Consider the following 15,077-nt stretch of genomic DNA (forward strand, 5'->3'; position numbering starts at 1 on the left):
TGCTCGGCTGAGGGACCAGCTGCGGAGCGGACGCTCCTAGGCGCGCCCCGGGAGATTTCCTCGGAGGAGCCTCCTCTTCTCAGCTGTTCACCCGGGAGCAGAAGAGAAACCCCTGGATCCACGGATAAAACGGTATGTTTAGTAACGGGGCGGCTGGTGAGACGCACGGAGACGTCCGGCACGCAGCGTAGTCCCCAGGAGGAAAGGTACCTTGGGAGGGGGTTTGCTGACCAAGGGGTGGCCGCTAGCGATCTTGAGGGCAGATCGAGCAAACCCGAGGTTACTGCCATTCCTAAAAGCCCGGAGGCCTCGTGACGGAAAGCGGGGGGCGGGACGGAATAAGGCGGAATCTCACAGGAACAAGAGGGACCTCACAGCAAAAGTAAAAGGGAAACTTTTGCGTAGGAAAAAGAGGAAGCTAAAAACTTCTTTAGGTTGTTTTAAGAATTGGGGAATTCCTAGAATGTAACAACTGAAATAGCGCTCTGTGTCTTGTTTGTTCTATGTGTTGTCTTGTTGTATGTTCAAAACTCGGAGTTATGAAATGTTTGTTGAAAAATATTAACATTCTGGTAATTTGTGGCAAATAGCGGAAAACTTAACACTCTGCTTAAGACCAGGAAAAATTGGGTTTTGTTGTTTGTTTATTGGCAATTGTTCATTGAAATGCATACTTTGTGAACTGTTAGTGTTCCTAAGAGTTTGTACATAAGTGCACGGTACCGTATAACATACTGCTTGTGTGACTGCGGGCTGCCCGGAGAGTGTGAATGGTGTGATTGAGATGCGCATTTTGATTTTCCGTGTATAGCTTAATTATTTTGACTAAGTGTGAGTGCAAGAGTGCTTGAGACAGGCGTTTGAGTGCAAAACGAGTAAAAAGCTCTATCCGCGTTTCCAACCTTGGGTGGCTAAGGCGGCCGGAGAAAAACAAAGTAATTAAAATTGCAAAATGGGAAATGGAAGGAGTAAGCCCTGTGAAAAATCGCCTTTGGGTTGTATATTAAAACATTGGAGTGATATCGTAGGACAGGGTGGTACCGAAAATAGAAGGAAATTGGTTAAATATTGTAATCAGTGGTGGCCTTTGTATAAATTGGAGAGTGATGCGAAATGGCCTCAGGAGGGAGGAACGTTAGATTATAACACTCTCCTGCAATTAATGTTGTTTCTGAGGAGAGAGGGAAAATGGGATGAAGTATCATATGCAGACATGTTCTTCGTCCTCCGGGACAAACCTGAGTGGCAAAAGGACTGCGGCTTAGTACCCCCTCGGGATCCTATGGTACTAGCACTAGAAAGAGAGGACAGGACGGAGCGTAAAGGAAAGTTAAAAAGATGTTGCTCAGCATGTAGTATTGGACAAAGGTGTATCAAATTAAACGGAGAACAAGAGCCCGAATTAAATGATTTATTTAATCCACCTTATAGAGTGGAGAGACAAGGTTTGGCCGGGGCTCCCAGTCCACCCCCAGGCGAACAAGAGGAAGAAATTCCACAAGTTATTTATAAAGAAAACCAAACACCCGGTGCCACACAAGGAAACACAAAAACTGCCATTACGGCTCCAAATAGTCCGGTGTCTTCACGCACCAGACAGAAGTCTATTTTACAGGCACCCCTCCGAGAAGCTGTAAATCCGGACGGAGGAACAATGAAAATAAAAGTTCCGTTCACGGGCGCTGATCTGAGAGAATGGAAAGAGGCTGCCCGAGAATACCGTAATGATCCGATAAAGACGGCACAGAATTTTAAATTTCTAATAAAACAGCACAATCCTGACTGGAGTGATATACAATTATTATTAGATTGTTTGACTGAAACTGAAAAACAATTAGTCATAAAAACAGCGGGGGATCTCGCAAAGGAACATTATAATATAAAGGGAGATAATTATAGAGAATGGTTTCCTTTGTTGGACCCGGAATGGGACCCAAACCGAGCCGCTGAAATGGGAAGATTACAAGCATACCAGGAATGGATATTCAGAGGAATGGAGAAAGCAATTCCTAGAACAATAAATTGGGCAGCGTTATATGAGGTCAGACAGGGTCCTTCTGAAACACCTTCAGAATTCTTAGACAGAATAAGAGATGCAATGCGCTGGCACACGTCTCTGGACCCAAATTCGGAGGTAGGCGCACAGCAACTAATATCCCTCTTTTTAGGACAATCACAGGGGGATATTAGGCGCAAGTTGCAAAAATTGAGACCTCCTGAAAATAGAGACTTGGAAAAATTAGTAGAGGAAGCATGGAGAATATTTAGTAATCGAGAAGAAGGTTACAAGCAGGACCAAAAGAAAATATTAGCAGTAGTAAGAGAAAATGAGAATCAAAAATCTAAAGTTAAATCAAGGCGTGGGCTGACACCCCTGGGTAGGAATCAGTGTGCAATATGCAAAAGGACAGGACACTGGAAAAACGAATGCCCTGAACGCAGACATCAAGAAAACACTAAATGGCGCAATAATCAAGGGAAAACAATAGCTCACATGGAAGAAGAAAATTGACTAGCCGACCCATTAATAAAATTAAAATTAGGAGAAGAACAGGAGGAGGTGGAATTTTTAATAGACACAGGAGCCACCTATTCGGTTTTGAACCAGGCTTTAATGCCTTTGGGAAATGATTATGTTTCAGTAAAAGGTGCAACTGGCCAAACTGAAAAGGCTTATTTTTGTAAACCTTTAAAATATAAGTTGGGAAAACAGATGGGGATCCATAAATTCCTATTTATGCCAAATTCCCCAAAGGCCCTTCTTGGTAGAGACTTATTAGAACAATTGGAGGCAACAATCAAATTTAAAAAAGGGGAAGTTACTCTGGAGGTAAATAATCATCAATACATACAGGTTATGAGCCTATCTCTGGCCAATACTCCTATAAAAAGGGAAATTGATACCAGGATTATTGATCAGGTATATCCCGGAGTATGGGCAATTGACATACCGGGACGTGCCAAGAATACATCACCTGTAATAGTAAAATTGAAGGATGGACAGAGTGCGGTAAGAATTAAACAATACCCACTGAAAAGGGAAGATAGGGAAGGAATTCGTCCAAACATAGAGCGATTCATAGAACTAAAACTACTAAAAGAATGTGAGTCAGAATTTAACACACCTATCCTCCCAGTTAAAAAACCTGATGGGTCTTATAGGATAGTTCAAGATTTAAGGGCCATTAACAAAATAACAGAGGATCTGTATCCTGTAGTAGCTAACCCCTATACCTTACTTACCACCCTGACACCTGACCTAGCTTGGTTCACAGTTTTAGACTTAAAAGATGCCTTCTTTTGCCTCCCTCTCCATGAAGCCAGCCAAAGAATTTTTGCTTTTGAATGGGAAAATCCCAGAAGCGGTCGAAAGACCCAGCTCACATGGACGGTGTTGCCACAGGGGTTTAAAAATAGCCCCACAATTTTTGGAAACCAATTAGCAAAGGATTTGGAGTTATGGGAACCACCGTCAGAAGAAGGGAAAGTGTTACAATATGTAGACGATCTTCTTATTGCAACCAGAACCGAAGAATCTTGTATTATTTGGACTGTGAGTCTGCTGAACTTTCTGGGACTACAGGGATATCGAGTTTCTAAGAAGGCGGCACAGGTGGTGTTACAACAGGTCACATACCTGGGGTACGAGATCAGTGCCGGACAACGGGTCCTGGGGAAGGCCCGAAAAGAAGCCATATGCCAAGCCCCCCGACCACAAACTGTAAAGGAACTGCAGACATTTCTGGGAATGACAGGATGGTGCCGGCTTTGGATATGCAATTATGGCTTGCTTGTTAAACCATTATATTCCCTGATAGCAGCTAACCAGAAGGATCTTCAGTGGGATGCTGAATCAGACAGAGCTTTCCATGAACTGAAGAAAGCCTTGATGTCGGCACCAGCACTAGGACTTCCTGATGTGAGTAAGCCATTTTTCCTATTTTCCCATGAGAAACAGGGAATGGCATTAGGAATACTGGCACAAGATTTGGGACCATACAGACGGGCAGTGGCATACTTCTCTAAACAGCTGGATGCCACTGCAAAAGGGTGGCCTGGTTGCCTGAGAGCAGTAGCAGCCGTCATCCTAAACATCCAAGAGGCCCGGAAGTTTACCCTGGGCCAGAAAATGACTGTCTTAGTATCCCACACAGTGTCTGCAGTCCTTGAAACAAAAGGGGGGCATTGGCTCTCCCCACAGAGATTCCTAAAATACCAGGCCATAATGGTGGAACAAGATGATGTTGAGATCGTGACTACAAACATCGTCAATCCAGCCTCATTTCTTAATGGGAATATTGGAGAATCAGTTGATCATGACTGTCTAGAAACAATCGAAGCCACTTATTCTAGTCGGACAGATCTCAAGGATGTTCCTATTAATGGAGCTGAACATTGGTTCACGGATGGGAGCAGCTATATGCTGAATGGAAAGCGACATTCCGGATATGCTGTTACAACCTCTGAAGAAGTGATAGAATCGGGGCCGCTACCAGCTGACACTTCGGCACAGAAGGCTGAAATCATAGCCCTTACTCGAGCTCTGGAAAGAGCTCGGGGAAAACCTATAAATATTTGGACTGATTCTAAATATGCCTTTGGAGTGGTACATGCTCATGGAGCAATATGGAAAGAAAGGGGACTGTTAAACTCCCAAGGAAAAATCATCAAACATGCGGAAGAAATTTTGAAACTCCTAAATGCGGTCCAGCTTCCTGAAAGGGTGGCAATTATACACATTAAGGCACACCAGAAAGTGAGCACAGAATTGGAAAGAGGAAATGAACTGGCAGACAGGGAAGCAAAACAGGCAGCCAGAAAAGCAATCAAGGTAGAGGGTGCGCTAATACCCGATGGACAAATATCTCTAGAAGGTAAACCAGACTATACGAAAGAAGATCGCAAACTAATTTCTGACCAAAAGGGATCATATAATGAGGAAGGGTGGGCTATAATCTCACATGGGAGAATAGTGATTCCTTCCTACGTGGTATGGTCAGTGGTCAGGGAAGAACATAGAAAAAGGCACTGGGGGGCAGAAGCTCTATATAAGGATCTCACTAAAAACATAATAGCACGAAATTTGTATACTACTATTAGACAAGTAACCCAACAATGTGATCTTTGCCTCCAGACTAATCCTAAGATTACCAAGGGGCCAAAGTTGGGAAAAATTGGGAGAGGAAATGTTCCTGGGCAACACTGGCAGATCGATTTCTCGGAACTTCCTAGAAAAGGGGGGTATCGATATTTATTGGTACTAACAGATACCTTTTCAGGTTGGCCAGAAGCCTTCCCGTGCAGAACTGCTAAAGCCCGGGAAGTGACCAAAATACTACTCCAAGAGATAATACCTAGGTTTGGAGTCCCAGCGGTAATGTCCTCGGATAGAGGACCACATTTTGTGTCCAGAATAGTGCAACAGATTAGCCACCATCTAGGAATAGATTGGCAATTACATACCCCATACCGACCACAATCGAGTGGCCAGGTGGAAAAGATGAATCATCTAATCAAACAACAGATTGTCAAGTTAGGCCAAGAAACAAATCTAACTTGGCCCCAATCTTTGCCATTAGCTCTTACACGAATTCAAACTAGACCGAGAGCAAAAGAGGGGCTTAGCCCATTCGAAATTTTATATGGACGACCCTATGGGGTACAAAAGGGGATGTCTTCACAGATTGGTGAAGAAACAATGACTTCCTATATGGTGGCACTAAACAAACAATTAATAAGAATTGAGAAGCATGTGATGGGAACACGCAGTAGGGGTCTGGATGGACCTGTTCACGATATACAACCAGGAGACTATGTATACGTTAAGTGTTTTGCAGATAAAACCCTGGAACCACAGTGGACTGGACCTTTTCAAGTCCTACTCACCACCTACACTGCAATCAAGGTTGAGGGACAGAATTCTTGGATTCACCATACCCGGATTAAGAAAGCGCCTGCAACTTCTTGGAAAGTAACCCCAGATAAAAAAGAACTGAAACTCAAATTTACTCGGACAAATGGGAACAATGTGGGTGACAAGTAAGTGAACCTGAGCGGTTGCGGATCCACCATATGGGAAGGGCACCACAACAAACAATAAAGAACAAGAGTCGGGGACTGAGCCAGTGGCCAGGCTCGCCCAACTTGTTATTAGTAAGCCCCAACTCAAAGAAAGATTTTTTTCATCAAAACAGATTTTAACGTTTAGATTCTTAAAATGATCAATAGTGGGTTTAAACCATTTGTGTTTTTTTGTACCCTCTCTCTTGCCTACAACCAAGAGCCTGATAATTGGCCTTGGAATCATGCCCAGAAAAAACACACTGGAATAATGGGAAAGGTGGACTCAAAGACAAAACTAGCTATGGTGGTTTTTTCTGAAAATGAGGTGTACCAAAGGAATCAATGGGATCGGGAGGATGTACACAAAGTCGACCGATTATGGGGAAAATTAGGAGATAAGATAAAAGTAGGATGTCAAACATATAATGAAAAGGATAACACCAAGATTTCGGGAGACACCCAGATTAATGTCAGAAAGGTAGATAAGGAATTTACCCTTCTAAATACAACCATGTGCTTTAATTCACGGGAATGTTGGCACAATTTTACCTTAACCGAGCCCATCTTTATAATATGCCTAGGAAAGGAATCCCCAAGAACAGCTCTGACTTATAAGATCAAAATAACAATCATGCTAACCACTGTTCCTACCACCACCACAGTTACAACAACCCCATTAACACTGGATCTTAAATTAACTAAACCAGATCCAAAGATTTATACAATTGGACCATATGTAATCAGAAATACAGGTCAGCAACAAATGTTGTTTAACCCAGAATGGTCTCTTAAAAGAATAGAGTTAAAAATACAAGTTAATGTTTCTGATGTTAAGCCATCCTGTTCCCCCTTCTTACGAACCTCTTATGAGGGATGGACAACTTGGTTAAGAAAAAGGGGAAATATTTATCGAAACAGAATAGTGAGAGATGTAACTGGAATGTTGGGAACAGGACTCGGAGTATTAAATTCCATAGACTCAGAGGTGATAATGAATAAACTAGCCGCCACCACGGCCGATCTATCAAAACTACAACAACCACTAAAATCTTCATTATTGGCATTAGGGGCACATCAATGGTTGATATCGAAGGTACTCCCCAGGTGGGAACAAATAAACATGGAAGATCATCAACTCATCACTAAGGCATTAGGTGGTTTACAGGATGACGTCGCCCTGGCTCTAAGTTGCATCCAAGCCCAAATGTGGATGCAATCAATAGCTGCATCCATAATAAGAGAAGGAGAGGAAGGCATATTTCCTACAGAAATTCGAAAGATGGTTTGGGACAGTGCTACGGAGGTAGAAAGAAAACTCCAGTCATGGTGGAATGTGGTGAACTTTACCTATGACCCCAACACACACACCATCACAGCTTTTGTGTTAACCATACATAATGCAGTAATAATTACCATACACCCCATTGTAGCCCTTGGAATTAACCATAATGGGGTGCTCCTATACCCTTTTGAACATAGAACATGGGCCAGAAAGATAGGCGACAAGTGGCAAACAGTAGATTTAGAATCTTGTATTATGCGAGAACAGCAGGGCTTCCTCTGTGAAAGCAATACTATAATGGCTCAGGATACTTGTTTAGATACAGATCAGAAAATATGTCATTTCAAGGCCCGACCAAATGCAAACTTGAAAACAGTAATTATATATGCAGGGAAGGGATGTGCGTGTTTGAGAACTAAGTGTAACACAATAACCATAGATGGGGAGGTAAAGGAGACTGCACAGTATTCAAATTATTGTATTTGTAATTTTACTACTATCACAGGATGCGATTTTAGTTACTCAGCCCCAGTAGTGTCTCACCAATTCTTAAAATCCAATTTTACCCTATGACAGATAATAATTCCTACCCCCATAGGACTAAATATAAGCATTATAAAAGAACTATTAAAACATGCAGATTTACAACGTATACTGGAAGAAACCAAAGAAAAGGGACATGAAACTCTTCTTATGATCCATCATGATGTAGAGGGGATCAAGAAAGTTTTAAAAAAGGTAGAACAGGATGGAAACCATAATTGGTGGGATACTCTCTTTGGCTGGTCACCCTCTGCAACAGGAATTCTTAACACTCTGGTACACCCCATTGTGATCTTATTGATCAGTTTAGGGATTTCCTTAATACTAACCATTATGTTATATTTGTGGGTTTGGAGAATGTTTAAAAGAGTAACACTTATGTATGATGCTTTATATCATTCGGGAAGGCTGCTTAAGTAAAAGAATTTACTGAATTTAATAGAAAAGGGGGGATTGATATGGAGAAATAATGTGAAATGGGGATAATGGACATGGATTGTGATTGTATGTGTCTGCTTAAGGAATGTGGGTATGGTGACTAGTCATGGGTGCGGTGACAACCACAGTTTTGAGGAGACGCCTGCCCCTCTTCCTCTAACAAAGGGGAGACGGGGAGACGCCTGCCCCTCTTCCTCTAACAAAGGGGAGACGCCTGCCCTTCTTCCTCTAACAAAGGGGCTATTTAAAAGAGAATAAGAAAAGATGAGAGACATTCAAATGCTATCTAGAGGGAGGGAGTGCTAAGTCTCCTTGCTGGAAAAGATTGGGTGGTCACAATCACCTGAAGAAGATCGGGTGGTCACAAGGACATGAATCACCTGAAGAAGATCGGATGGTCACAAGAACATGAATCACCTACAAACCTGCAAGACCACCACATTCCAGGCAAAGGACTGATAAGCTAATTAACATACGAAGCGGGGTTTAGGTAACAAATATGTATAGGCGTTAATTGAATATTCATTTGTTCATTGTATAAATGTGAGATGGTTCGTCACTTCGGGTATGCACGCTTGTGGAGGAGCGATCCCCCGTGCATCTGCGCGCAATAAACATACCTACTTTATAACTTTCGAGTTATAGAGTCTAATTCCGCACGTCAAAAAACAATAAAGAATTTGGAAAACAGAGGATGTTAGTTAATCCTAGCCAAGAGTTAACAATACATGGCCTTAGGAGAAGGAATAGACATGTTATAAATTGAGGCCACAACGGATCATAATCCAATTAAAATTTTTATTAATTATAGCAAGTAGAATATGAGCAAAAACAGCGCTGGACGACAGGGGAGTCTGCGCTCCGCCAACTGCCGTCCTGAGCATTTCAAACAGTCCCTTTTTATACCTTTTTTTTACTTTCGTGTTCATGAAGTAGTGGAGGTTTTGACCCTTCATTCATATGCACAAGCGGCATCCTGGACACCTGGCGGTTATCTTATCTTTTGTTGCCTAATCTTTACATTGGGCTTAACATAAATCTTAATAAACAATACCCTATTCCATAGTTTCTTACAGACACCATAAATATGCCAAGCTAAGAAATAACAACATAAGCTCAAGGAGAACCAAATAGTTAATGAGACCAAACAGAAAATTACTTGAACTATGTGTGAACTACCCTAATTAACATACTAAAAGATCCACCTTTGAGCAATGGAAGGCCCCTACTAACAAAGCCCCCTCCCCACCGAATTTGAGGTGAAAAGAAAGAACACTGTACTTTTAAATGGAGACAAGTCTCTTAAGAACCAATGAGAATTAAGTGTGACTAAACATAATTATAAACAACTGTTCAAAGTGTATAAAATGTTTCACTGTGTGTTAAGGGGTGTGCTAGCCTTGTGGATTCACCGCCTAGCACCCATCTCTGCGCAGACAGCAATAAACAAACATCTGGATTCTGAGTGTGGATTGGCTCTTGTACACTGGTGAAGAACCCAGATTTGGGATAACAACACTAAGCTAATTCACAATCACCCACGGCTAATTCATGTTAGAGTAGTGAAGAACTCATCTAAAACTGCAAGTGACCAGTAAGAGGAATTGCAAACAAAACTATTACTGAGATAAGGAGGAAGTGCCAAGTGACCCAAGGAAAAGGATTAGATGGTAGCCCTCCCTACTGCAGAACATAATGCAGCTAGATCTAAGACACTTATAAAGAGGCCCCAAGGGACAAATTAAAAGTGAAATAACAGCCTTCATTGTAAAGCACCTTGCTTTTCAAATTTAAGTTATTTTCACACTATTTACATTGGCACCATTTTGGGAACAGGTAGTAATAGCCTTTGTTTTTTTAATAGCTTTGAAAACGCTTTATAGAAATTTTCTCTCATAACCAAGTTATTTCCTATTTTCAAAGGTTTAGCTTCCTTATTTTGCTTTGAATAGAGGCCCAGAATTCCTGTAGAGACATTGCCTGTGTCCTGGACCTTGGGACACTCATTTTCTGTTTTCCTTCTTCCTAATCTATCTACCTTTTTCTTTCATTGATGTGGGGGAAAAAGAAGTATCTATCTGACTCTTTTCTGCTATTTGGGTTTTCAGCTTGTGATAAAACATTAAAGACCAGTCTCCACCATGTCTATATTAAATCACATCTATACCGTTTCCCGGCATTATTATGCCTAACTTCATCCTCTTGGAGAGCATTAGAGCAAATAAGAGTGACCACAAACTCATGCAACTGAGATGCTTTCCAAACCAGATGCTCAAGAAGCCTTGCTGAGGAATGGTAAATTAGCAACACTATAATGAGTCTGGGCAAGTGAAGGCATATGGTTTATTAAATTAGAGGCTTTTCTGCTGTAAAGGGCAGCAGGGAGAATTCTGCAAGACACTGTACAGAACAGAGTAGGTGGATGAAAAGTCAAAAGTTGGGTTAATAAAATTTGAGTGTAAAGAAATATGATGTATTTACTGGGAAAGTGAAGTTGTAGGTAATCTTGGCCTGAGCTGTTTTGAGTCTAGCCACCAGGACTCAACCATCTCCTTGTGAACCTGAGTTCTCCTGGCTGCTGGACAGCCTCCAGTCTGAAGGCAAAGACAGGTGCTATGTGCTCAGCAGCTCAAAAGATAAGCCACTTCATGATATTAGAATAGAAGTTTATCCTGTGCTGTGTCCTATAAAACATGTTCTTGGAAAGTTACTGGAAAACTACTACACTCACACTTTTACAACTCTGTATTGGTTTAGTGGCTATTCTCTGATTTCTGTCTTCATACGATGCTTCTGTACTCTGCTGTTATGAGTGTACAGTTAAGAAGTGCTATATTTATTATTCCAATAAGTTTTTTATAAGTATTAACAGGTTTGAAAATAAGTCATGTCTTCTTAGCTGAACAAAATGTAACAGAGTTAACACTGTACTCCTAACAGATTTTGCAAATGATGTGGTGTATATTTCTCTGGGTTCCTATTTAAAGCCCCAACTCACAAAATGGACCAGCTATCTGTGAATATTTAGTTTCTGGCTTTCTATATCAATAGTAAAAGCATGTATAATACATTGTATTAATTTAAGCAAATAAATATATACTGGAGATGCTGCTATACTTTCTATTGAAATAGATCTCGAGTTCTTGGCACCCTAGCTATTTTATATAGTAAATGTTTTTCAGAATTGACTTTCACTTTACCACAAACCAATTGTAACATACAAGAGTAAAAAGGATTTCATGGAGACAGTTCAGAATGCATAAACAGTAGCCCAGGTCTGTCCCCTATGTTGAACAGGCAGCAGATTGGGCCTGACATCAAAAACAGCAGTTGCCTTCTCCACTAATGATGACAATATCAACCTGACCTATGTGCCCATAGGCAAGGAATAAATGCAGAACTGGCAGATCAACATAGTCCACCACACAGTTGAAATGGAAAGTGGATTTAGCTATCTGTTCAGGTTGCTGCCTGATGCTTATGCTTACGGATTAACTGAAGAAGAGATATACCTAAAACAGGTGTCACTAGACCTTTCAACTTTGAATGCCTGACCAGCTGCCAGTTGGCTATTTACAACAGAAAATAAAACAAGGTTTCTGACAACCAAACTTCCTTTTCTCTCTCTTCCTCCTTCCATGGCTGAGAAGACTGATCTGAAAATGCTCCTGTGCCAGTATCTGACTAGACAGCACTACCCCAGTAAAGCGCAACTCTGACCCAGTTTGACTTGGCTGTTCAATTTTGAATGGCATATAGCCAACTTGCTACCAGTTGGGTTATTCATGCTGCAATAGGAAGCAATCTTCCTGACATGCAAACTTCCTTCTTCTTCTGCCTGAGCAGCAGTGCAAGCAGTCAAAGATGCTTAGTTAAAGAACAATTTGATCTTGTAAAGATATAGGTCTTCACCCAAGGCTGTATTTCAGCTTCATTGTGCTACCCAGTGGCAAAAAACATAATTACCCATGGCAAGTCCTGGAAAGACAGAAAGCAGTTCTTCTTGCAATAGAGAATTGCTATTACAGCTCCTATAGAAGCACTTACCCCATATTCAGGTGCAAATGTGTGATCTGGAAATCATTGGTAAATAAAATGGGTCACTGAAAGTGGCAATCTAAATCAGAATTCAAGATGCCACTGCAGAGTTTGATTACATTCATCTTGCTGTCAAGAATGTTAACCTATTGAAAGGGCTTCATCATCTGAGTGTTAAACTGGTTGAGATCGCTTTCTTCCTCTCTCTTTCTGTCCTCATTGAAAGTCTTCATTCTATAAACAAAAAAAGGCTACACCAGCCTGCAATGGGTTTCATTGGTCTGATCACTTGAGCAGATGCACAGTATTTTTCCTGGAGGACAGCAAGTTAGAAGAATTATCTGTCCCATTGAAGAACACCAAGGCACCGATACAAGCCACATGTTTGTATAAGGTTCTCCTTAGCTCATTATCTGAAGGAGAAGGAGAGGTTTGGAGTAGCAGGAGGAAAGAAATGGGAAGCCTATATTTGAGTTTCTGAGACAAGGATGTTCTGTGACCCCTCATACCCTCACCCTCATAATTTTTACTCATTCTCACTGTTTGTAACACCATTGTATCATGGGTGTAGCTGTGGGACTGGTTTACACTCCAACCCTGAAAGCAAGGTGGCATGCATTGGAGATCTACCGTACTGTTCAGTTCAGTAGCTGGAAATCAAAGTCAGTGATAAGACCTAGTAGAAGTGCTTAGGGAAATTAAAAGCATTGGAACTTAATTGCTACCCAGTTATAGGCTCTGTGGTATACAGAGTATTTTTCTCAGCCAGAAAGATAAGAAATCTACAGCAGGAAAAATGTAAAAGTATTCATAGAAGAATATCATGCTTCAGACAGAATAACTTCCCCTCCATGCTGCTTCGTCATTGTGACTCTGGTGTTTTTAAGTCAGGTCTTCACGAGCATCTTTCACCTCCTGCTGATCATTTCCACTAGTTTCTCAGAAGACTGAGAGGTAAACCCGGGCAAGGAATGTTCTCACAAAGCTGCTGTGTCACAGAGGAATATGTCAGTTCACACTGGCTGAAAACAGCCCAGGTCACAGAGGCCAGCATCTGGGGAGCCTCCCCCATAAATGAGGACCTTGTGCTAACCACACCTTTCTGGAGAAGTGTTCCATGTCACCAGGGAGCAGTACAGGGAGAGAATGACATGGTGACTTGTTCTGCTATTTACATCAACGCACAGTATGCAAGAAGAAAAAACAAGTAGAATTTAGACTCTTGAATTGACCATTTTTTCTGCCAAAGATCAATACTTGTATCTATGCAAAAGAAGTTGAGGAGTAGATTAAATGAAGGCAGCAGGTTTTACAAAAACAGTAGCTATGAAGTTAATATCAAGTACCCTGGGCATATAATTCTGCATTGAGCCAAGACTCTTGATGTAAAACAAGTTGGTGTAAAACATCTGGAGAGTTTTGGGTTTTTGTGTGTGTTGCTCTCTATTTACAAAGAATGTACACAGAATTCTGTCTTAAATACAATAGAGACAAACAACAGGAGGCAGTTTCTTTGTTCAGAAAATCAAATCTCTTTTAAGCCAGCATTCTGTCCAAAACCAGAACTTTCCTTCTTTGGTTTTTTTCCAGAGCCATGCTGCTGGCACTTCCTTGGCTGGCCCTGGCTTTTGACTGCATTTTTGTTAGGTTCACTTCTCACTCACACATATGCATCTTTACAATCTAGTCTGAACCCATCATCTGCATTTGCAAAACGTCCCAGAGAAAGCTTTTTGACTGGTACAGTCCAGGCTTTCCTTAGGACTTTGCTGGTCTTTGAGTTGTTTAGCAGTTTCTACTGTTTCATTTGTAGCTAAACAAAAGGCTATTCAATTATTTTCTCAGTGTGGTTATATGAAGGTCTACTAGCCAGCTATACTGAGGTTTGAGATCACCAATATATCAAAGTTATGAACCCTGGCAGCTACCAGCATCCTCCAGCCTAGAAGTGTTGCATTTATTATAAGAAAACAAATTAGGATATACAGGAATTCAACTGGCAGGTTGACAACATGATCAGAAGTGAGAAGATTAATCTGATTTATATAAAGATGTGTATTTAAAGTGGAGCATTCTTACAGCTTTAGATTGTTAGGTACTAAGTTAACCTGAAATTGATTTGATTTAATTCCCTTTGAATTTGAATTAAGCTACATAAAAATTAATTCTGGAAAACAGTATACAAAGAAGAATTAAATGCAGTTTACCTAATCTACCTTGAAATTAATTTGAATTCACATCCTTGAGGGTCACCTTGTATGTCTAAAACATAAATATTACATCCCTGACTCATGGCATCCATGAAAATGAAATATGACTGGTCAGTATACTATTAATATATATTGAAATGCTTGAAGCAGTATGTAATAGGCATTCAGCACTGTTCTGAAAAATAACTTCAGCTGATGATATACAAAAAGAAGGGTATAACAATGTGAAACCTGTGCCAAATTTGCTCTTAGCTGCAGTGGTTGATAGATGTGACTCACTGTCCTGGTTTCAGCTGGGATAGAGTTAATTTTCTTCTTAGTAGCTAGTACAGTGCTGTGTTTTGGCTATGATGTGAGAACAATGTTGATAGGACACTGATGGTTTTGGTTGTTGCTGGGTGATGTTTATACTAAATCAAGGACTTTTCAGTTCCTTGGGTCCTGCCAGTGAGAGGGATGGAGAGGCACAAAAAATTGGGAGGGGACACAGCCAGGACAGGTGA

General features: G+C 41.1%; 1 protein-coding gene across 1 annotated transcript; it reads left to right on the top strand.

The window, feature by feature from the left end:
* The first annotated feature begins 871 nt into the window (after window positions 1-871).
* On the top strand, window positions 872-2,522 carry LOC129734865 (uncharacterized). The gene has a single exon (XM_055700214.1). The coding sequence runs from the start codon at window positions 953-955 to the stop codon at window positions 2,510-2,512; it is 1,560 nt and encodes a 519-aa protein (XP_055556189.1). The 5' UTR covers window positions 872-952; the 3' UTR covers window positions 2,513-2,522.
* Window positions 2,523-15,077: the final 12,555 nt, after the last annotated feature.

This window comes from Falco cherrug (genome assembly GCF_023634085.1).
Source record: "Falco cherrug isolate bFalChe1 chromosome W unlocalized genomic scaffold, bFalChe1.pri SUPER_W_unloc_1, whole genome shotgun sequence".
Lineage (NCBI taxonomy): Eukaryota > Metazoa > Chordata > Aves > Falconiformes > Falconidae > Falco > Falco cherrug.

Bases quoted from the DNA above. Each gene is read 5' to 3' on its own strand.
- LOC129734865 (XM_055700214.1), top strand. From the start codon at position 953: ATGGGAAATGGAAGGAGTAAGCCCTGTGAAAAATCGCCTTTGGGTTGT.